The sequence below is a fragment of the Oncorhynchus kisutch genome, unplaced genomic scaffold (assembly GCF_002021735.2).
Source record: "Oncorhynchus kisutch isolate 150728-3 unplaced genomic scaffold, Okis_V2 scaffold787, whole genome shotgun sequence".
NCBI lineage: Eukaryota > Metazoa > Chordata > Actinopteri > Salmoniformes > Salmonidae > Oncorhynchus > Oncorhynchus kisutch.
The window spans coordinates 18991-44224 of NW_022262732.1; the positions used below are offsets into that span (position 1 = coordinate 18991).

General features: G+C 45.2%; 1 protein-coding gene across 2 annotated transcripts in view; it reads left to right on the forward strand.

Moving 5' to 3' along the window:
• LOC109879834 (tubulin polymerization-promoting protein) overlaps window positions 1–25234 on the forward strand; it is a 32911-nt gene that overhangs the window by 3988 nt on the left and 3689 nt on the right. For both annotated transcript variants that reach the window (XM_031816398.1, XM_031816399.1), the window contains exons 2-4: window positions 9266–9379; window positions 12037–12381; window positions 23104–23257. In XM_031816398.1, the coding sequence (XP_031672258.1) occupies window positions 9333–9379; window positions 12037–12381; window positions 23104–23257 (546 nt within the window). In that variant the 5' untranslated portion in view covers window positions 9266–9332. The remainder of the gene's footprint in view (window positions 1–9265; window positions 9380–12036; window positions 12382–23103; window positions 23258–25234) is intronic.

The window sequence follows — 25234 nt, forward strand, 5'->3', positions numbered from 1 at the left end:
TTGGAACATCAAATCGCAGTATAGAATCCCAATATGTTATGTAATCATGAGAATGCAGTCGGCACCGAAGTATGGTGATAAAATCCTATTGTGAGGTCCCTGGCATTTCCCAGCCCTAACAAACTGCAGCAAGAGACACAGACCAACAACAGTGAGTGACTTCAGACCCATGGGGCAGTAGGGTGATGGTGTAATGCACTCTGGGATAGCTGGATGGATGGAGGGGAGGGGGTTTATGCGCCTAAATATTTTGATGTGTGACCTGGAATTTTAATTGAGAAAAATGAAGGATTCTAGCTTTATTACATCATATTTGTGTGAGCATACATTTAGGTTGCACACATGCTCCTTGTAAAAAAGGTCAGTGTAGAGCCCTGGGCAAGACTGGGTGACTAAGAGTGTCACCATGACAGACTGACTACCTGGATGTAGTTGAGAGGTTTGGTAGAGCTGTATACACAGGGAAGAGTTGTTGTCTCACTGGTGGACTCGGTTCAGTGGTTAGTGGTACAATGGCGGCCTGGGACTCTGAGTGCTGGTGCTCTACTGAAGACTGACAGACTCAGGATAGTGTGTTTTTAGCCTTCGGTCAATGTAGCCTGGGCCCAGATCGCTATTGCTTTATGTATGGGATTGGCAGTGCTAGTTAGAGCTGGGACCAGGCTACCCCATAATGATCTGGGACCAGGCTACCCCATAATGATCTGGAACCATATAGAACTGGGTAGACTAGGGGTCATAGTGCTATAGAACTGGGTAGACTAGGGGTCATGGTGGTATAGAACAGGGTAGACTAGGGGTCATGATGGTACAGAACTGGGTAGACTAGGGGTCATGATGGTATAGAACAGGGTAGACTAGGGGTCATGGTGGTATAGAACAGGGTAGACTAGGGGTCATGGTGGTATAGAACTGGGTAGACTAGGGGTCATGGTGGTATAGAACTGGGTAGACTAGGGGTCATGGTGGTATAGAACTGGGTAGACTAGGGGTCATGGTGGTATAGAACTGGGTAGATTAGGGGTCATGATGGTATAGAACAGGGTAGACTAGGGGTCATGATGGTATAGAACTGGGTAGACTAGGGGTCATGATGGTATAGAACTGGGTAGACTAGGGGTCATGATGGTATAGAACAGGGTAGACTAGAGGTCATGATGGTATAGAACTGGGTAGACTAGGGGTCATAGTGGTGTAGAACTGGGTAGACTAGGGGTCATGATGGTATAGAACTGGGTAGACTAGGGGTCATGATGGTATAGAACAGGGTAGACTAGGGGTCATGATGGTATAGAACAGGGTAGACTAGGGGTCATGATGGTATAGAACAGGGTAGACTAGGGGTCATGGTGGTATAGAACTGGGTAGACTAGGGGTCATGATGGTATAGAACAGGGTAGACTAGGGTTCATGGTGGCATTGTACCACACATTCTCTTCTGATTGGCTGACAAGGCCACATTCAAGAGCAGTTGGCTGGCTGGGACTGATCTAGATGTAGAGCAGATGGGTTCACCACGGCATGCCCAGTGACACACAAACACACACACAGGCACTCATACGAATGCTTGAATAAACGAACACAAGGGTGCCCGCTCACAAGCAAACATTCACTCACTCACTCACTCACTCACTCACTCACACACACACACACACACACACACACACACACACACACACACACACACACACACACACACACACACACACACACACACACACACACACACACACACACACACACACACACACACACACACACACACCTCAAGTTGTTAAGTGTGTGGTATTCTCATCATTTTTACGATTGGCTGTCTGCTTATTGTCTTGTGCTGACTATTCCCCCTCTCATAAGAACAGATAGAATGTTCTTACCATGGCGTGTTGTGTTGCTATAAATACCAGAGTTCAAAATGGGCCAATTCCTATAGTAAAGCAGTCATCTGTAAGCAGCAATGCATGGCCAGAAGGAGAGTATATGTGAGCAGCAATGCATGGCCAGAAGGAGAGTATATGTGAGCAGCAATGCATGGCCAGAAGGAGAGTATCTGTAAGCAGCAATGCATGGCCAGAAGGAGAGTATCTGTAAGCAGCAATGCATGGCCAGAAGGAGAGTATATGTAAGCAGCAATGCATGGCCAGAAGGAGAGTATATGTAAGCAGCAATGCATGGCCAGAAGGAGAGTATATGTGAGCAGCAATGCATGGCCAGAAGGAGAGTATATGTGAGCAGCAATGCATGGCCAGAAGGAGAGTATCTGTGAGCAGCAATGCATGGCCAGAAGGAGAGTATATGTGAGCAGCAATGCATGGCCAGAAGGAGAGTATATGTAAGCAGCAATGCATGGCCAGAAGGAGAGTATATGTGAGCAGCAATGCATGGCCAGAAGGAGAGTATATGTGAGCAGCAATGCATGGCCAGAAGGAGAGTATCTGTAAGCAGCAATGCATGGCCAGAAGGAGAGTATATGTAAGCAGCAATGCATGGCCAGAAGGAGAGTATATGTAAGCAGCAATGCATGGCCAGAAGGAGAGTATATGTGAGCAGCAATGCATGGCCAGAAGGAGAGTATATGTGAGCAGCAATGCATGGCCAGAAGGAGAGTATATGTGAGCAGCAATGCATGGCCAGAAGGAGAGTATATGTAAGCAGCAATGCATGGCCAGAAGGAGAGTATATGTGAGCAGGCCGTCATCCAGTCACAGGTTTATCTCTTGAGATCTGGACTTAACCAAATGGCTTTTGTCCTTTGTAGTGGGACAGGAAACAGGTAATTAACCTTTCATATGCAGTAATGAAATCCTCTATGAGATCCAAGCCACACCAACTGTCATTTCTGACAGTTATAATTGATGTAATATATTCATCACTGTAATCCAATCATCATCAATCGCATGATCATCCAATCATAACATGTTTACTGAAATGTAATAATATATTCTGTATTCATGGACTAAATGAGACCTAAAGCTGCAATATGTTCCTTTTTGGGTGACCTGACCAAATTCACATAGAAATGTGTGCTATAGATCTGTCATGCTCATTGAAAGCAAGTCTAATACGCGGTAGATTTGTTCTATGTGAGCTTCACCTTCTTCACTTCTAGTTTTAGCGTCTTTTACTTTCGGTTTTGTACACCAGTTTCAAACAGCTGAAAAGACAATGTTTTTGCTTATTGAAAATAAATTTCACAGCGGTTTAGATGTTACAATGATTCTCTACACCTGCTTGTTTTGCCTCATAAAACTGAAATTAGTTGAGCTATTAGAACTTTAGCAACCAGGAAATGGCAGAGCGGTTTCTGCATATTGCACCTTCAATAGAACACAATGCTTGGAAAAACTACCCATGTAAAAGTACTAAAATACTTTCTCTGCTTATATTTTCCACACCATCCAGTCTTAATTGTTAACATGAGGGTTTTGTCGACTGAATTAACTCTTGGGGTGTTTCCCTAATGGCACACTATTCCCTACATAGTGCACTACTTTAGACCAGAACTCAATAAGTAGTGCACTATATAGGGTGTCAGTTGGGATGCATCCTCTCTCGCTAGCCTCTCTATTATCCTTAGTCTTGAACGTGATGGGTTTTTGAGGAGTCTGGCTGTATAGAAGACTGGCAGTTGAACACTTGAGACCTCACTGACTATAAGACTAGAGGGTGAAAAGACTCCTTTGTTCCAGATGGATTCTGCTGTAGTCGTCAGGGCACACGGGGTGTCACAGAGCACTCTATCGTAGAGATGAGGGTGTCACAGAGCACTCTATCGTAGGGATGAGGGTGTCACAGAGCACTCTATCGTAGGGATGAGGGTGTCACAGAGCACTCTATCGTAGAGATGAGGGTGTCACAGAGCACTCTATCGTAGGGATGAGGGTGTCACAGAGCACTCTATCGTAGAGATGAGGGTGTCACAGAGCACTCTATCGTAGGGATGAGGGTGTCACAGAGCACTCTATCGTAGGGATGAGGGTGTCACAGAGCACTCTATCGTAGGGATGAGGGTGTCACAGATCACTCTATCGTAGAGATGAGGGTGTCACAGAGCACTCTATCGTAGGGATGAGGGTGTCACAGAGCACTCTATCGTAGGGATGAGGGTGTCACAGAGCACTCTATCGTAGGGATGAGGGTGTCACAGAGCACTCTATCGTAGAGATGAGGGTGTCACAGAGCACTCTATCGTAGGGATGAGGGTGTCACAGAGCACTCTATCGTAGGGATGAGGGTGTCACAGAGCACTCTATCATAGAGATGAGGGTGTCACAGAGCACTCTATCGTAGAGATGAGGGTGTCACAGAGCACTCTATCGTAGATATGAGGGTGTCACAGAGCACTCTATCGTAGAGATGAGGGTGTCACAGAGCACTCTATCGTAGAGATGAGGGTGTCAAAGAGCACTCTATCGTAGAGATGAGGGTGTCACAGAGCACTCTATCGTAGGGATGAGGGTGTCACAGAGCACTCTCGTAGGGATGAGGGTGTCACAGAGCACTCTATCGTAGAGATGAGGGTGTCACAGAGCACTCTATCGTAGATATGAGGGTGTCACAGAGCACTCTATCGTAGAGATGAGGGTGTCACAGAGCACTCTATCGTAGATATGAGGGTGTCACAGAGCACTCTATCGTAGAGATGAGGGTGTCACAGAGCACTCTATTGTAGAGATGAGGGTGTCACAGAGCACTCTATCGTAGGGATGAGGGTGTCACAGAGCACTCTATCGTAGAGATGAGGGTGTCACAGAGCACTCTATCGTAGATATGAGGGTGTCACAGAGCACTCTATCGTAGAGATGAGGGTGTCACAGAGCACTCTATCGTAGAGATGAGGGTGTCACAGAGCACTCTATCGTAGGGATGAGGGTGTCACAGAGCACTCTATCGTAGGGATGAGGGTGTCACAGAGCACTCTCGTAGGGATGAGGGTGTCACAGAGCACTCTCGTAGGGATGAGGGTGTCACAGAGCACTCTATCGTAGAGATGAGGGTGTCACAGAGCACTCTATCGTAGATATGAGGGTGTCACAGAGCACTCTATCGTAGAGATGAGGGTGTCACAGAGCACTCTATCGTAGAGATGAGGGTGTCACAGAGCACTCTATCGTAGAGATGAGGGTGTCACAGAGCACTCTATCGTAGGGATGAGGGTGTCACAGAGCACTCTCGTAGGGATGAGGGTGTCACAGAGCACTCTATCGTAGAGATGAGGGTGTCACAGAGCACTCTATCGTAGATATGAGGGTGTCACAGAGCACTCTATCGTAGAGATGAGGGTGTCACAGAGCACTCTATCGTAGATATGAGGGTGTCACAGAGCACTCTATCGTAGAGATGAGGGTGTCACAGAGCACTCTATCGTAGAGATGAGGGTGTCACAGAGCACTCTATCGTAGGGATGAGGGTGTCACAGAGCACTCTATCGTAGAGATGAGGGTGTCACAGAGCACTCTATCGTAGATATGAGGGTGTCACAGAGCACTCTATCGTAGAGATGAGGGTGTCACAGAGCACTCAATCGTAGAGATGAGGGTGTCACAGAGCACTCTATCGTAGGGATGAGGGTGTCACAGAGCACTCTCGTAGGGATGAGGGTGTCACAGAGCACTCTCGTAGGGATGAGGGTGTCACAGAGCACTCTATCGTAGGGATGAGGGTGTCACAGAGCACTCTATCGTAGAGATGAGGGTGTCACAGAGCACTCTATCGTAGAGATGAGGGTGTCACAGAGCACTCTATCGTAGATATGAGGGTGTCACAGAGCACTCTATCGTAGGGATGAGGGTGTCACAGAGCACTCTATCGTAGGGATGAGGGTGTCACAGAGCACTCTATCGTAGGGATGAGGGTGTCACAGAGCACTCTATCGTAGAGATGAGGGTGTCACAGAGCACTCTATCGTAGGGATGAGGGTGTCACAGAGCACTCTATCGTAGAGATGAGGGTGTCACAGAGCACTCTATCGTAGATATGAGGGTGTCACAGAGCACTCTATCGTAGAGATGAGGGTGTCACAGAGCACTCTATCGTAGAGATGAGGGTGTCACAGAGCACTCTATCGTAGGGATGAGGGTGTCACAGAGCACTCTCGTAGGGATGAGGGTGTCACAGAGCACTCTCGTAGGGATGAGGGTGTCACAGAGCACTCTATCATAGGGATGAGGGTGTCACAGAGCACTCTATCGTAGAGATGAGGGTGTCACAGAGCACTCTATCGTAGAGATGAGGGTGTCACAGAGCACTCTATCGTAGAGATGAGGGTGTCACAGAGCACTCTATCGTAGGGATGAGGGTGTCACAGAGCACTCTCGTAGGGATGAGGGTGTCACAGAGCACTCTCGTAGGGATGAGGGTGTCACAGAGCACTCTATCATGGGGATGAGGGTGTCACAGAGCACTCTATCGTAGAGATGAGGGTGTCACAGAGCACTCTATCGTAGAGATGAGGGTGTCACAGAGCACTCTATCGTAGAGATGAGGGTGTCACAGAGCACTCTATCGTAGGGATGAGGGTGTCACAGAGCACTCTATCGTAGGGATGAGGGTGTCACAGAGCACTCTATCGTAGGGATGAGGGTGTCACAGAGCACTCTGTCGTAGAGATGAGGGTGTCACAGAGCACTCTACCGTAGGGATGAGGGTTTCACAGAGCACTCTATCGTAGGGATGAGGGTGTCACCGAGCACTCTATCGTAGGGATGAGGGTGCCACAGAGCACTCTATCGTAGAGATGAGGGTGCGACAGAGCACTCTATCGTAGGGATGAGGGTGTCACAGAGCACTCTATCGTAGGGATGGGGGTGTCACGGTAAATAAACAGCCTAAAGGCTTCCCCAAACACAAGTATGTGCTCAGAGGGAAGCCAAGTCTGTCAGTACATGTAGATGGTTCCAGAGAAATTGGAGTGAATTTGCTGGGAAAGTCTTGTTTGGCAGGATGCAAGCTGAAACAAGATTATGTGAAAGTTTCACATAGATCATCCAAGGTCCTGTACCACGAGTAGGTGGAATGTTGTGATATCAAATCAGATTTGATTGGTCATATACACATATTTAGCAGATGTTATTGCGGGTGTAGCGAAATGCTTGGTCATATCACTGTTTTCATTCATTTGCGGAAGAGAGAAGCTGTTGAACTCTTTATGTCTTCTCTATCATACAGTTGTTTGTTGATCCCTGAAGTTGAGAGTTCAGTAGTTGAATGGTCGGTCACTAGATCTGTTTAGGTTTCAAGGGTAACTGTTTAAATACTTACCAAGTTAGAGCTATAACAGTTCACTTAACAAGTCCCAAAAGTCAACCTATTCCATATATAGTGTACTACTTTTCACCAGGGCCCTATATAGTGCAATACTTTAGACCAGAGCTGTATTGGCCCTAGTCAACACTAAGTCATGCACTATATAGGGAATAGGGTAGAATTTGGGATACTGTATTGGCCAGAGTCCTGGATGACCCATGCCACCACCTCAACCCCCCCTAACACCAACGGTAGCACCCAGCGACGTCACCCACCATGTGTGTGTGTGTGAAGAGATGGCCATGGGACTCAGAACCAGACAGAGCTGTCACAGTGCTGTCACAATGGCTCCCCAGTGTCCCTCCTTCTCAATGACATGATTGATAGATATTAATAAGGGCTTGTTTTCCCTGTAAGAATGGACCTGTGAAACATAATGCCTTTACTCAGGGTCCATCTGGGCTTTTCTGTACTTAGAGTTCATTTGTGTGGTTGATTTGTAGCTGTGTCTTGTCAACAAAACCCCTGTTCTGCCACCCACGGGGCCGTACCACCCATGTAGTGCTGAAGGGGGCTGGGGGTGCATTGAATGACAGCAACTATCCAGTCTTCACTCCTCTATATTTTTGAAAATTAGAGTGACAGTTGAAATCAGTTGGAGAAGAAGTTTAAGATTGAAATCTTCTGAAATATAAAAGCTGTCTGTCCGTATTCCGGACCTCTAGATAGATAACAGAACTGCTCTCTGGGAGCAGTCAGAACTGACAAGCTGCGTGTGTCGGAGGGGAGGGGGGGCTCTTTGCTGTGGTGTACTTTGCCATGGCAACACAGGTTCTGCAAGGCTGCTGAGTGGTTACTGTAGTTCACCATGGGAACGACTTGGTGAGCACAGTCCTTATTTACTACAGTAGAACAACATTAACAGTAAGTCATCAGTATCTTCCTAAAACACATCTGATACCTGTCATTGGTTACTCTTTTAAAATCTACACGAGGTATTTAAATGAGACTTGTAAACATGGAATAAAATACCTGTGTGTCTTTATTAATGTAGATGTGATCTGTGATCCAGGAGTGTTTTATGCCTTGTTTATCTGAATGCTGCTTGTCTTGCTGTGTGTAGACACAAATGGTGATGACTATGATGTGTTTGAAGAGGGCTCCTGCTCCTCCGACTGACTGAAAGCATCTGGAAGAGGGAGGCTGTGTCCCAAACGGGCCCCTGTTCTATATAGTGCATTACTTTTGGGACATAGCCAGAGAAAGACTGTTGTAAAACAGGCCCTTAACAGGAGAGGGGCTCGGCTATAGCCGGGCCTTTAAAAGGGAAGGCAGTCAGGTTTTATCAGTTGGGTTGAAGAAATGAGAAACAGGAGGTAAGACAGCTGTGGCAGGACATGACTTTGTTGTCTGTTAGGGTTTTAACTATAATACTGAACAATACGGTGTGTATTTGTTTTTGATCTAAACTATAAGTATTTAGGTGATACTATAAGGTGTTATTCGTATTGACATGCTGTTACTAGTTTAGTGCTTTGGATTTGGTGCCAAGTACATCATGAAATATGTCTTCATCCCAAATGGCACCCTATTCCCTAAATAGTGCACTACCTTTGACCAGAGCCTTATGGGTAAGTAGTACCCTATACAGGGAATAGGGTGCTGTTTGGGACGTGGTTGTTATCACTGGATGGGTCATAAATATGAGGACAGTAGAAGAAGGGTGATTAATGAGTCTGAAGGCCTCACAATGTGAAAGTAGGAGCACTCACAGTCCCGGACTTTGCACTTTGTTTTCCGACTTTGATGAACAATGGGCTATCACTTTGTCCACTTTCGTTCTTGTTCACACACACACACACACACACACACACACACACACACACACACACACACACACACACACACACACACACACACACACACACACACACACACACACACACACACACACACACACACAGAGAGAGAGAAAGACTGTGAACATCACTCACTTACAATGTTCATTGAATCTTTTTCACAGTACAAAGAAACTAAGAGAGTCACCTACTCCAAGCAGTGTAGAGGGGGAAACCAACTACTGCAGCGCCATGGCTGACCCAATAAAGCTGGCTGACCCAAAGCTGGCTGAACTAAGGTAAGTAGTAACGAATGTCTCTGAATATGCTGTTGTATCAACATCAATGCCCAACATTTCTTCAATCAGTCTGCTTCTCTCTAAACTGTTCTATGACCTCACGATCACAGTGAAACACAGCGGTTTGAAACAGTAGAAATACTGGCTGTGTGTGTGTGCCTGTGCGTGTGTGTGTGTGTGTGTGTGTGTGTGTGTGTTTGTGTGTGCTGGCCTGACTGTCCGTCTGCTCTCCTGGCACAACCATGGCTCTGCTCTTGAATACCAGAGATCTATTAATAATCATCACCTCCATGCCAGAACTCTTACGACATCTGCCCATTCACAGTCAGCCTGGGCTCACACCACTGACAACTAACTGAGCTAAAGCTCTGCCTCCAGCCTCCAGAGTTAGCAGTGAGTGAGAGAGAACCAGAGCCAATGAAACAAGCCTTGTGTTAGAGACAGTGCGTTTTCACAGGGGAACAAGAGGACTCAAGTCAAACCCCTACGGCTGTCTGTACAGCTGTCCTAACATTGTCCCTAGGCCCCTATTTTCTACATAGTTCATGACCCGTAGGGTCTGATGAACAAGATTAGATCTGACCCTACAGTCACCTCCTTCACCTACAGTCATCTCCTTCGCCTACAGTCATCTCCTTCGCCTACAGTCATCTCCTTCGCCTACAGTCATCTCCTTCGCCTACAGTCATCTCCTTCGCCTACAGTCATCTCCTTCGCCTACAGTCATCTCCTTCGCCTACAGTCATCTCCTTCGCCTACAGTCATCTCCTTCGCCTACAGTCATCTCCTTGGCATACAGTCATCTCCTTGGCCTACAGTCATCTCCTTGGCATACAGTCATCTCCTTGGCCTACAGTCATCTCCTTGGCCTACAGTCATCTCCTTGGCCTACAGTCATCTCCTTGGCCTACAGTCATCTCCTTGGCCTACAGTCATCTGCTTCGCCTACAGTCATCTCCTTCGCCTACAATCATCTCCTTCGCCTACAGTCATCTCCTTGGCCTACAGTCATCTCCTTGGCCTACAATCATCTCCTTCACCTACAGTCATCTCCTTGGCCTACAGTCATCTCCTTGGCCTACAGTCATCTCCTTGGCCTACAGTCATCTCCTTGGCCTACAGTCATCTCCTTCACCTACAGTCATCTCCTTGGCCTACAGTCATCTCCTTGGCCTACAGTCATCTCCTTGGCCTACAGTCATCTCCTTCACCTACAGTCATCTGATTCACCTACAGTCATCTCCTTGGCCTACAGTCATCTCTTTGGCCTACAGTCATCCCCTTCGCCTACAGTCATCTCCTTCACCTACAGTCATCTCCTTGGCCTACAGTCATCTCCTTGGCCTACAGTCATCTCCTTGGCCTACAGTCATCTCCTTCACCTACAGTCATCTGATTCACCTACAGTCATGTCCTTCGCCTACAGTCATCTGCTTCGCCTACAGTAATCTCCTTCGCCTACAGTCATCCCCTTCGCCTACAGTCATCTCCTTCACCTACAGTCATCTCCTTCGCCTACAGTCATCTGCTTCGCCTACAGTCATCTGCTTCGCCTACAGTCATCTGCTTCGCCTACAGTCATCTCCTTCGCCTACAGTCATCTCCTTCGCCTACAGTCATCTCCTTCGCCTACAGTCATCTCTTTGACCTACAGTCATCTCCTTGACCTACAGTCATCTCCTTGACCTACAGTCATCTCCTTCACCTACAGTCAGGATCACAGCATGATGCAGTAGAGATGAGAACTCCCCTTTTCTGCTCCAGACCTGTTATGTCCCATTCCACCTGTACTAACACAGTGGTTTAACACAGGAGACACCGAGCTGGTATTATGTCCCAGTCCACCTGTACTAACACAGTGGTTTAACACAGGAGACAGAGCTGGTATTATGTCCCATTCCACCTGTACTAACACAGTGTACTAACACAGTGGTTTAACACAGGAGACACCGAGCTGGTATTATGTCCCATTCCACCTGTACTAACACAGTGGTTTAACACAGGAGACAGAGCTGGTATTATGTCCCAGTCCACCTGTACTAACACAGTGTACTAACACAGTGTACTAACACAGTGGTTTAACACAGGAGACACCGAGCTGGTATTATGTCCCAGTACACCTGTACTAACACAGTGGTTTAACACAGGAGACAGAGCTGGTATTATGTCCCATTCCACCTGTACTAACACAGTGGTTTAACACAGGAGACAGAGCTGGTATTATGTCCCAGTCCACCTGTACTAACACAGTGTACTAACACAGTGGTTTAACACAGGAGACACAGAGCTGTTATTATGTCCCAGTCCACCTGTACTAACACAGTGGTTTAACACAGGAGACAGAGCTGGTATTATGTCCCATTCCACCTGTACTAACACAGTGGTTTAACACAGGAGACAGAGCTGGTATTATGTCCCAGTCCACCTGTACTAACACAGTGTACTAACACAGTGGTTTAACACAGGAGACACAGAGCTGTTATTATGTCCCAGTCCACCTGTACTAACACAGTGGTTTAACACTTGGAGACACAGAGCTGGTATTATGTCCCACATACTTAACTCATGCACAGTATGTAAATCTGTTTCACATAAACAGGAAAACCACACATCCTGGCTCTTCAGCTAATAGTGTCGGTCTCTTTCCTCTTCCTCAGAGACAGCATGGCAGATTTTACAGTTCAGACGGCCAAGCACTCCAACTCTCCAATCTCCTCCACTCCCCTGCGGCCGCCCAGCGAACAGCAGTCCAAGGACCGGGCCTCCAAAAGGCTTTCCTCCGAGTCCAACGGGACCAGCGAGGGTGGGGCAGGGTCGCGGACGCCCGTGGAGATAACCGCACTGGAGGAGTCGTTCCGGCGCTTCGCCATCCACGGCGACACACGTGCCACAGGAAAGGACATGCATGGCAAGAACTGGTCCAAGCTGTGCAAGGACTGCGGCGTCATCGACGGAAAAACTGTCACCCTCACGGACGTGGATATCGTCTTCACTAAAGTCAAGTAAGGAAATATTTTCTAGTAGGCTGTGTCCCAAATGGCGTAGTAGAAATCTTGCAGCGCAAATGGCACCCCATCCCTAAATAGTGCACTACTTTTGACGGGAAGGGATTAGAGGGGAGGAGAGTGTAGGGAGGAGAGGAGAGTGTAGGGAGGAGAGGAGAGTGTAGGGAGGAGAGGAGAGTGTAGGGAGGAGAGGAGAGTGTAGGGAGGAGAGGAGAGTGTAGGGAGGAGAGGAGAGTGTAGGGAGGAGAGGAGAGTGTAGGGAGGAGAGGAGAGTGTAGGGAGAAGAGGAGAGTGTAGGGAGGAGAGGAGAGTGTAGGGAGAAGAGGAGAGTGTAGGGAGGAGAGGAGAGTGTAGGGAGGAGAGGGGAGATGAGAGGAGAGGGGAGATGAGGAGAGGAGAAGAGAAGGAGTTATCTTCCTTTCTGTTTCTTTCATCCTCATTGCAATGGTGAAATGCATTTCATTGAATCAACTGTTGTCTCAGTATAAAGGGATGACTGGTAGAGATCCATTAGTAGGATCCTCCTGTTATATAATAGTTATGTAAAGCAGACAGATACAGAGAGATAGTAGGATCCTCCTGTTATATAATAGTTATGTAAAGCAGACAGATACAGAGAGATAGTAGAATCCTCCTGTTAGATAATAGTTACAGAGAGATAGTAGGATCCTCCTGTTATATAATAGTTAGAGAGATAGTAGGATCCTCCTGTTAGATAATAGTTATGTAAAGCAGACAGATACAGAGAGATAGTAGGATCCTCCTGTTATATAATAGTTATGTAATGCAGACAGATACAGAGAGATAGTAGGATCCTCCTGTTATATAATAGTTATGTAATGCAGACAGATACAGAGAGATAGTAGGATCCTCCTGTTATATAATAGTTATGTAAAGCAGACAGATACAGAGAGATAGTAGGATCCTCCTGTTATATAATAGTTATGTAATGCAGACAGATACAGAGAGATAGTAGGATCCTCCTGTTATATAATAGTTATGTAATGCAGACAGATACAGAGAGATAGTAGGATCCTCCTGTTATATAATAGTTATGTAAAGCAGACAGATACAGAGAGATAGTAGAATCCTCCTGTTAGATAATAGTTACAGAGAGATGGTAGGATCCTCCTGTTATATAATAGTTATGTAATGCAGACAGATACAGAGAGATAGTAGGATGGATGGTTTGACCTGGGACTGGGAACAAGGGTGCCAGTATCTAGATCAAGCTCAATTTGCTGATCGATGGACTTGGAATTTGAATTCCACATACTAACTACTGCTTCCTGACAATATGGCATGTCAATGTCTATTGATATAAAACTATCAGCATTGGGACAGAAATAGATATAGATATGACATTCACAGGTGGGTTCTATGTTACCTTTCTATATTATATTCATGGGACATAGACACTATTCCATTCCAAGAGATGGAATACTATATAAAATACTGTTTTCTAAGAATATACTGTATAAAAGGAAAGAAAGTCTCACCCGATATAGACTCCCAACAGTTGAATAGGAAAACCCCTCAGTAACAGTCATGTTATGTGGTGTTGTTGCCCTCAGTAACAGTCATGTTGTGTGGTGTTGTTGCCCTCAGTAACAGTCATGTTGTGTGGTGTTGTTGCCCTCAGTAACAGTCATGTTATGTGGTGTTGTTGCCCTCAGTAACAGTCATGTTGTGTGGTGTTGTTGCCCTCAGTAACAGTCATGTTGTGTGGTGTTGTTGCCCTCAGTAACAGTCATGTTGTGTGGTGTTGTTGCCCTCAGTAACAGTCATGTTGTGTGGTGTTGTTGCCCTCAGTAACAGTCATGTTGTGTGGTGTTGTTGCCCTCAGTAACAGTCATGTTGTGGGGTGTTGTTGCCCTCAGTAACAGTCATGTTGTGGGGGGTTGTTGCCCTCGGTAACAGTCATGTTGTTGCCCTTGGTAACAGTCATGTTGTGTGGTGTTGTTGCCCTCGGGTACAGTCATGTTGTTGTGGGGTTGTTGCCCTCGGTAACAGTCATGTTGTGGGGGGTTGTTGCCCTCAGTAACAGTCATGTTGTGGGGGGTTGTTGCCCTCGGTAACATTCATGTTGTGGGGGGTTGTTGCCCTCGGGTACAGTCATGTTGTTGTGGGGTTGTTGCCCTCGGTAACAGTCCGGGGGCAGGATTGTTCACTCTGCTGATTGTTCACTCTGCTGTTCCCCGGATGCCTGAGGCAGTCGTCATCCTCTACTGCCACAGGGTCCAGGTCATTTCTAGTAGAATGACCTCAATAACAACCCAACACACACTGACTGAACCGTGCTTGTTGTGGGGTTCTGTGTTCGTATGTTCTGTGTTGGGTATTGAATGGTTAAGATATATGTTCTGTATGCTTTGAAAGGCATTGGGGTGTATGTCTATCGTGTTGATCATGAGCATTGTGCTCTAAATGCAGGTGAAGGAAGGTGTATCTACAAAGCATGAAGCTAAATGACAGGACAGGGCAGTCTGTTTTACATGTAGTCATGTTTTTTTTGGGGGGGGGGGGTGCTGTTTGCTCAAGTATGAAGCTTTAATGAAGTGATTTGTGAGCCCTGAGAGTAGAGATGATTCTGCTAGACAGCGTCAGAACAGACCAGTACTGTAGCTGGAGCGAGGGGAGAGAGCAGTTCCTTCACGACCACACTGACAACTGAACATTCCCAAAACAATGAATTTAGCAGTATTCATTTTGTTATTATGTTTCAGCAACAAAAGAACACGGCATTAGCCATTTGCAAAATGTATCAAAATGCAGGAAACTCCATGGCCAACATGTACTTTAAAACATGTACTTTAAAACTGCAACATTTTCTCTCAGCTGCATGGCATAATGTGTACATTTGCAGGAAATTAGCTTTAAAACTGCAACATTTTCTCTCAGCTGCATGGCATAATGTGTACATTTGCAGGAAATTAGCTTTAAAACTGCAACATTTTCTCTCAGCTGCATGGCATAATGTGTACATTTGCAGGAAATTAGCTTTAAAACTGCAACATTTTCTCTCAGCTGCATGGCATAATGTGTACATTTGCAGGAAATTAGCTTTAAAACTGCAACATTTTCTCTCAGCTGCATGGCATAATGTGTACATTTGCAGGAAATTAGCTTTAAAACTGCAACATTTTCTCTCAGCTGCATGGCATAATGTGTACATTTGCAGGAAATTAGCTTTAAAACTGCAACATTTTCTCTCAGCTGCATGGCATAATGTGTACATTTGCAGGAAATTAGCTTTAAAACTGCAACATTTTCTCTCAGCTGCATGGCATAATGTGTACATTTGCAGGAAATTAGCTTTAAAACTGCAACATTTTCTCTCAGCTGCATGGCATAATGTGTACATTTGCAGGAAATTAGCTTTAAAACTGCAACATTTTCTCTCAGCTGCATGGCATAATGTGTACATTTGCAGGAAATTAGCTTTAAAACTGCAACATTTTCTCTCAGCTGCATGGCATAATGTGTACATTTGCAGGAAATTAGCTTTAAAACTGCAACATTTTCTCTCAGCTGCATGGCATAATGTGTACATTTGCAGGAAATTAGCTTTAAAACTGCAACATTTTCTCTCAGCTGCATGGCATAATGTGTACATTTGCAGGAAATTAGCTTTAAAACTGCAACATTTTCTCTCAGCTGCATGGCATAATGTGTACATTTGCAGGAAATTAGCTTTAAAACTGCAACATTTTCTCTCAGCTGCATGGCATAATGTGTACATTTGCAGGAAATTAGCTTTAAAACTGCAACATTTTCTCTCAGCTGCATGGCATAATGTGTACATTTGCAGGAAATTAGCTTTAAAACTGCAACATTTTCTCTCAGCTGCATGGCATAATGTGTACATTTGCAGGAAATTAGCTTTAAAACTGCAACATTTTCTCTCAGCTGCATGGCATAATGTGTACATTTGCAGGAAATTAGCTTTAAAACTGCAACATTTTCTCTCAGCTGCATGGCATAATGTGTACATTTGCAGGAAATTAGCTTTAAAACTGCAACATTTTCTCTCAGCTGCATGGCATAATGTGTACATTTGCAGGAAATTAGCTTTAAAACTGCAACATTTTCTCTCAGCTGCATGGCATAATGTGTACATTTGCAGGAAATTAGCTTTAAAACTGCAACATTTTCTCTCAGCTGCATGGCATAATGTGTACATTTGCAGGAAATTAGCTTTAAAACTGCAACATTTTCTCTCAGCTGCATGGCATAATGTGTACATTTGCAGGAAATTAGCTTTAAAACTGTTTTGTTTTTTTTAAGGCTGCTGTTGTCAGTTGTGTGTTCAGTAGAGCAGTGATGTAGGCCTACAGTAGAACGAGAGAGAGCGAGAGCAGAGTTTTGTGGGGGAGGGAATGTGTTCTGAGCTGTTTCTGAGGCATGAGCAGAGCTGAGCTGGGGAGGCGTGCGTGCCACCATGCCAGACATGATGCAGATGGAGCCTTTCTTTTAATCAGAGAGTCAGAGCTCACACTGCGCTAGCAAGGACATGAAGAATTCAACGGCTTTATGGCCACTGTCTGATGACTATATGGCTTCGTTAAATCCACATTTATTCAGGGGGAAGTTGTCTACTGTACCACTGGGTTTCTCTGCCATGCTATAGCCTATGTAATGAGTCTCTGTTGTCATGCCATTTCATGCCAGTGATGATCCTTCCCTCTCACTGACTAGACAACCTGGACTTAGAGCATTTTGTATTATTCTGTACGTAAAGCCGAGACACTCCATTTAATATGATGTTTCATTTCGTATGGTATTTATTATTTGTGGATGTCCATCACCCATTTCATATGATACAGTACAGTACATGACCAAAATAATGTTGACACCTGCTTGTCGAATTATCTTATTCCAAAGTCATGGGCATTAATATGGAGTTGGTTCCCCCTTTGCTGCAATAACAGCCTCCACTCTTCTGGGAAGGCTTTCCACTAGATGTTGGAATATTGCTGCAGGGACTTGCTTCCATTCAGCCACAAAAGCATTAGTGAGGTCGGGCACGGATGTTGGGCGATTAGGCCTGGCCTGTAGTCAGCGTTCCAATTCATCCCAAAGGTGTTGGATGGAGTTGAGGTCAGGGCTCTGTGTAGGCCAATCAAGTTCTTTCACACCATCTCAACAAACCACTTTGTGCTAGGTGGCATTAACATGCTGAAACAGGAAAGGCCCTTCCCCAAACTGTTGCCACTAAGTTGGAAGCACCTCTTGAACATCAGCCTCATCTCCACTGTCACTTTCCAACCTTGTTGAGGATGGCTAGTTGTCAGGCTTAAAAAGCCTCACATTTGCCCGGATGCCCACCAATTTTTCAACCCTTGTATTGGTCAGCCTGTTGCGTGCTTTGGTGTGTGTGTGTGTGTATTCCCAAACAAGGACAAATTGCGCTCTGAGGCAGCTGATGTTGGTGGGATTTGGAGGATGATGGAGGCAACAGGGGAAAGAGCCTCAGATCCACAAAGTCCCTTCCACCAGGTGGCTGATGAGATATGTTGTCACGACTGCCATATTGCATCTCCATCCCTAAGCCCTTGCTTGGAAGTGTACTTCGCCAGACTACCAAGAACCTTGCCCTCATCCAGGAGTTTCAGGCTGCTTACCACTCTCTCCTAAAATACACCATCCAGGAGGATCCTCTTGATGGGGCTGTCCTTAGCGGCAGACTGTGATATGGCCATTTCTTGGAGAGACTCCTTCCCCTCCAGGAGATTGTCAAACATGATGACAACACCACCCCAACGGGTGTTGCTGGGCAGCTTCAATCTGGTGGTCTTATTCTTACACTTTGCTTGGTGAGGTGGATTGCTGCTATAACTTCATGACCCTTCACATACTTAACCATTTCCTTTGCTCTCTTGTAGAGTGTATCCATTGTTTTCAGTGCCATGATGTCCTTGAGGAGCAGATTCAATGCATGAGCAGCACAGCCAATGGGTGTGATGTGAGGGTAGGAACTCCTCCACTTTAGAACAAGCAGCCTTCATATTTCGTAGTATTGTCTGTCACCAGTGCAGATACCTTCTGTGGTCCAAGGTCATTGATGACATCTGAAATGTAGAGACCAGTATGTCTATCGTCCCTTGTGTCTGTGCTCTTGTAGAATACTGGTTGAGGGGTGGATATGATGTAGTTAATTATTCCTTGCCCATGAACATTCAACCACCCATCAGAGATGATTGCAATAGTCTGCTTTCTCTATGATTTGCATGACCATCAATTGAACTCTGTTGAACTCTGCATCCAGCAAATTAGTAGATAAAGCATGTCTGGTTGGAGGGGTGTATGCTGGGAGAAGAACATTCAGAAATCTTTTCCAATACACATTGCCTGTGAGCATCAGAGGTGAACCAGTTGCATACACAGCTCGAGCAAGACATTCATCAGCATTTCTCAGACTACATTCCTCCATTGAGTCAACAAAACTTCTAATTCCAGGAGGACTGTGAGCTGTTGCTATCGATAAGGTGTCTGATTCATCATTTTCTGCTCAAGAAGTAGAGGGACTTTTGTCAGATGTTGCTTGTTGTGAGCGCTGAGGGAACTTTATGCACTTGGCCAGATGATTCTGCATCTTTGTTGCATTCTTTACATATGATTTGGCACAGTATTTGCAAATGTACACAGCTTTTCCTTCTACATTATCTGCTGTGAAATGTCTCCACACATCAGATGTGGTATTTCCCTGTAAAAGAAAACAAAAATACAATTCCATGTACAGATAAATAGTTTGTAAGATAAATGTTTATGGAAACAGGTGAATTAACACTCCTTAGTTAGCAGGCTCAAGCAAGCTAAAACCCACATGGTAGCAAAAACTAACTAGCAGAAATTGTTAACAAGTTAGAAATGATTTAAACACACTTTGCTGTAGGTTACTATTTACTAGTTAACAAAAATAACATGTATGTCATATAAAATATATTCACCCCACCCAGTATTGTAATCAAAACTTACCAGAAAGCATGTAGTCCTTGGCTCAGACAGTGTAGTAGTGTGAGCTCAATAGCATCTCATTTGTGTGCAAGATCTTGAGAATCAGCTGTACAGAATGCGCTGTGCATGCAGAGGGTTGCAATTCCATTGAATTGGGGATAGTTTAACCAAAATATGCCACAAGACCTAGAATTGCCTTTTGTGTATCCCACAAAAAAGGTTCACTGTTATAAGCTAACTTTTTTGATGAATTTAAACAAAATTCCTGGGCTTGACTTCCCATGATAAATTTCCGGAAAGTTTCCGACCTTTTGCAACCCTACTTAACCGATGATTTTTACGCTCTACGCACTTCAGCGGTCCCGTTCTTCGAGCTTGTGTGGCCTACCACTTCGCAGCTGAGCCGTTGCTGCTCCTAGACGTTTCCACTTCACAATAACAGCACTTACAGTTGACCGTTGAAGCTCTAGCAGAGCAGAAATTTGACAAACTGATTTGTTGGAAAGGTGGCATCCTATGACGGCGCCATGTTGAATGTCACTGAGCTCTTCAGTATGGGCCATTCTACTGCCAATGTTTGTATATGGAGATTGCATGGCTGTGTGCTTGATTTTATACACTTGTCTGCAACGGGTGTGGCTGAAATATCCGAATCCACTCATTTGAAGGGGTGTCCACATACCTTTGGCCATGTAGTATATGTTACGAATTACAATTCGTATTATATGTTACGAACGTGCAAAGTGTACAATATGTTATCGAATTAGCAAAATGTAGGATGTGCTACGAATTCTAGATAGGTGGCTAACTTTAGCTAGCTGGCTAACATTAGCTCGGCTAGGGATTAGGGTTAAAGTTAGGTTAAAGGGTTAAGGTTAGGGGAAGGGTTAGCTAACATGCTAAGTAGTTGCAAAGTGGCAAAAAAAGTAGTAAGTAGTTGAAAAGTTGCTAAAATGCTAAAGTTATTCGTGATGAGATTCGAACTCGCAACCTTTGGGTTACTAGATGTTTGCGTTATACACCCACCCATCTATCCCGACCAAACCACCCTACTTTCAATTTTGCCTTAAGTAATCATCTGTCTTATGTAACCATACCAAACAACATATCATACTAATTTGAGTGTCACTGATTTACCTTTACTATGTTACGTCTAGTCTATGAGACCAGGCTGGACCTGCTGTAGTTCAGTACTATGGTGTCTACTGCCTACCCCAACCCCAACCCTACTGTGGTGAGCCAGGCAGCTGGATAGATGTTTTTTTTCTCCAGTAAAAACATAAGAAAGTAAAAAAGTTAAGTCCCATCCCATCTTTAACACGTTATAAAAACTATATCCGCACAGTCTAGAACCGAAAGGCTTACCAAACGGCTAGCCACTCAATTGAATGATTTGTCCCAACCAGCCCCCACCACAGATCCAGAGCTGTGTGTCAAGCTTCACAGTGTAGGAGTGCTGATCTAGGATCAGGTCCCCCCCTGTCCTTATTTGTCAGAGCAGCTCACAGATCACTGCTCCTGTACATAACCCATTTGTAAATAGCCCATCCAACTACCTCATCCCCATACAGGGTAGCCTAGTGGTTAGAGCGTTGGACTAGTAACCGAAGGTTGCGAGTTCAAACCCCCGAGCTGACAAGGTACAAATCTGTCATTCTGCCCCTGAACAGGCAGTTAACCCACATCATTGGGGTCATTGAAAATAAGAATTTGTTGCCCGGTTAAATAAAGGTAAAATAAAAAAAATGTAAAAAATACTGTTATTTATTTATTTTGCTCCTTTGAACCCCAGTATCTCTACTTGCACATTCACCTTCTGCACATCCTACCACTCCAGTATTTAAATGCTATATTGTAATTACTTCGCCACTACCGCCTATTTATTATCTTACCTCATTTGCACACACTGTATATAGACGTTTCCTATTGTGTGTATGTTTGTTTATTCCATGTGTAACTCTGTGTTGTTGTTTGTGTCATACTGCCTTGCTTTATCTTGGCCAGGTCGCAATTGTAAATGGGAACTTGTTCTCAACTAGCCTACCTGGTTAAATAAAGGTGAAATAAATCAAAAAGGAAGTTATCTAAAAGGCTAAACTGATCCTAAATCAGCACTCCTACGCTTTGTAGATGCTGTTTGATATGTCTGAGTCCTTAGCAAGCTCCTGACAGGGTCATTTGAATTGGTTTCCAGAAGACACAGAGCCCTCCTCCTCCTCTCCTCAGACACAACGTGCCAGCTGGAAGTCCTATGTCCCATCTGACATTAGACAGCATGGAACAGGCACGGAGGAATGGAGCTCTCAACTGTTCAACACTGACGGATCGCCCAAACAAAATCAGTCACTGAAGGAGTCAATTTAATAATAAACCCCAAACACGCCTGTTTACTGTAGCTTGCTGCTATGACAACAGGTTACCCGGGGAGACTGTTTGGCTTTACAGCCTTTTGTTTAGCAGATTTATCACCACAGCAATGGTTGTTTGTATTTGTGTTACCATGCACAACGACGTCTGAACGGAGAAGCAGAATGGTGTATAGTCAGTTTAAACAGCCGTACGCATGGCCCCTTGGAGGGGTGGATGTGATTGGTTGAGCTATAATAACACCTGACATCATGTTGATGACTACTAGGCTGCGTACCAAATGGACCCTGGTTGACAGTAATGCATCATTTAGGGAATAGGGTCCTATTTGAGGGTGCTATTTGGGACACAGCCCTAGTAGAAAGCAGAACACGGAACACCAGAAAATCTAAAAACTCTGTAGCCGAGAAGTTCACTTTCACACATAAACACATCGTCTGTCTCTGTCCAGGCAGTGCCTAAGATGCTTCTCCCTGTGTCTGTCTCTGTCCAGGCAGTGCCTAAGATGCTTCTCCCTGTGTCTGTCTCTGTCCAGGCAGTGCCTAAGATGCTTCTCCCTGTGTCTGTCTGTAGAGCACACCATCACACAGCTGTGCACGCAGCAGGGCCATCAGATAGCTGATATGTTGATGCTATCACACAGCAGGGCCATCAGACAGCTGATATGTTGATGCTATCACACAGCAGGGCCATCAGACAGCTGATATGTTGATGCTATCACACAGCAGGCCATCAGATAGCTGATATGTTGATGCTATCACACAGCAGGGCCATCAGATAGCTGACATGTTGATGCTATCACACAGCAGGGCCATCAGACAGCTGATATGTTGATGCTATCACACAGCAGGCCATCAGATAGCTGATATGTTGATGCTATCACACAGCAGGGCCATCAGATAGCTGATATGTTGATGCTATCACACAGCAGGGCCATCAGATAGCTGATATGTTGATGCTATCACACAGCAGGCCATCAGATAGCTGATATGTTGATGCTATCACACAGCAGGGCCATCAGATAGCTGATATGTTGATGCTATCACACAGCAGGGCCATCAGATAGCTGATATGTTGATGCTATCTCATGGCTTTGTATACAGTGTGGTCGATTCTCCTTTGACGCTCTCAAACTGTGATGAGTGGCATTAAAATGACAAGCCAAATCATGTCTCAAATGGCCCCCTATTCCTTTTTATAGTGCACTACCTTTGACCAGGGTACTCAATAGGAAAAAGGGTGTGATTTGGGACACGCATCCCCATGGAGACATGGAGACAGAGGTCAACGTCAATAACAGTAGAATTCTCTCACTGAGTTCCACAGACTCTTCACTCTGTGACATCGGTAGTTTTGACATCTCTAAGTGGCTGGTTGGTTGTTTCTACATTTCAGGAAGAAATCCTGTCGCACCATCACGTTTGATGAGTTCAAGGCAGCGGTGGGAGAGCTGGCCAGCAAGAGATTCAAGGAGAAAACGGGAGAGGAGGCGGAGGGGGAGGTCTTCAGGATGATTGAGGGGAAGAAACCGGTCATTAAAGGAGTCACGGTAAGGTCCCAAAGCAGCAGGAAATGACATCCAATAGTACTGACCTACAACAGATATGAATGAATACACGTATACAGACCCAGTGCATTCAGAATGTATTCAGACCCCTGGGCATTTTCCACGTTTCGTTACCTTACACTTATTCTAACATGGATTAAAATGAAATAAAACCCTCAATCTACACACAATACCCCATAATGACAAAGCAAAACACAGGTTTTTAGAAATGTTTGCAAATGTGTGTGTATATATATTTGCTAAGCTATGAGACTTGAAATTGAGCTCCAGTACGTCCTGTTTCCATTGATGAGCCTTGAGATGTTTCTACAACTTGATTGGAGTCCATCTGTGGTAAATTCAATTGTTTGGACATGATTTGGAAAAGGCACACAACTGTCTATATAAGGTCCCACAGTTGACAGTACATGTCAGAGCAAAATTCAAGCCATGAGGTCGAAGGTATTGTCAATAGAGCTCCGAGACAGGATTGTGTATAGATCTGGAGAAGGGTACCAAAAAAATTCTGCATCATTGAATGTCCCCAAGAACACAGTGACCTCCATCATTCTTAAAAGGAAGAAGTTTGGAACCATCAAAGACTCTTCCTAGAACTAGACGCCCAGCCAAACTGAGCAATCTGGGAAGAAGGGCCTTGGTCAGGGAGGTGACCAAGAGTCAGATGGTCACTCTGACAGAGTTCCAGAGTTATTTTGTGGGGATGGGAGAACCTTCCAGAAGGACAACCATCTCTGTAGCACTCCACCAATCAGGCTTTTATGGTAGAATGGCCAGACAGAAGCCACTCCTCAGTAAAAGGCACGACAGCCTGCTTGGAGTTTGCCAAAAGGCACCTGAAGGACTCTGGCCATGAGAAACAAGATTCTCTGGTCTGATGAAACCAACATTGAACTCTTTGTCCTGAATGTCAAGCGTTGCATCAGGAGGAAACCTGCCACCATCCCTACGGTGAAGCATGGTGGTGGCAGCATCAAGCTGTGGGGATGATTTTCAGCAGGAGAATAGTCAGGATCGAGGGAAAGATGAACAGAGCACAGAGTACAGAGAGATCCTTGATGAAAACCTGCTCCAGAGCGCTCAGGACCTCAGACTGGGGCAAATGTTCATCTTCCAACAGGACAACGACCCTAAGCACACAGCCAAGACAACACAGGAGTGGCTTCAGGACAGGTCTCTGAATGGCCTAGAGTGGCCCAGCCAGAGCCCGGACTTGAACCCGATCGAACATCTCTGGAAAGACCTGAAAATAGCTGTGCAGCGACGCTCCTCATCCAACCTGACAGAGCTTGAGAAGATCTGCAGAGAACAAAGGGAGAAACTCCCCAAATACAGGTGTGCCAAGCTTGTAGCGTCATACCCAAGAAGACTTGAGGCTGTAATCGCTGCCAAAGGTTCTTCAACAAAGTACTGAGTAAAGGGTCTGAACACTTATGTAAATGTGATATTTCAAAAATCTGTTTTTGCTTTGTCATTATGGGGTATTGTGATGTCATTATGGGGTATTGTGATGTCATTATGGGGTATTCTGTGTAGGTTGATGAGGGAACAAAAAACAATTGAATCCATTTTGTAATAAGGCTGTAACGTAACAAAATGTGGAAAAAGTCAAGGGGTCTGAATACTTTCCGAATGCACTGTACGCTACAGACCAATGTAAGTAAACCTTGTCCAAGCCAGAACAGCCCATAGGGATCCTGTAGCGTGAGGCATCTTGATGTACCAGTACACCCCCTGGACAGGATGCTAGTGACCACTGTGATGTGTACATGGAAACAACTGCTGGGTATGACTCAGGTTTGCGTCCCAAATGGCACCCTAATCCCTTTGTAGTGCACTACTTTTGACCAGGGCCCATAGGGTAGTGTACTACTTTTGACCAGGGCCCATAGGGTGCTATTTGGGATGGATTCTCAGAACAAACTCAAATCGTCATCATGCATGTCCTTTTTTAATGTAACT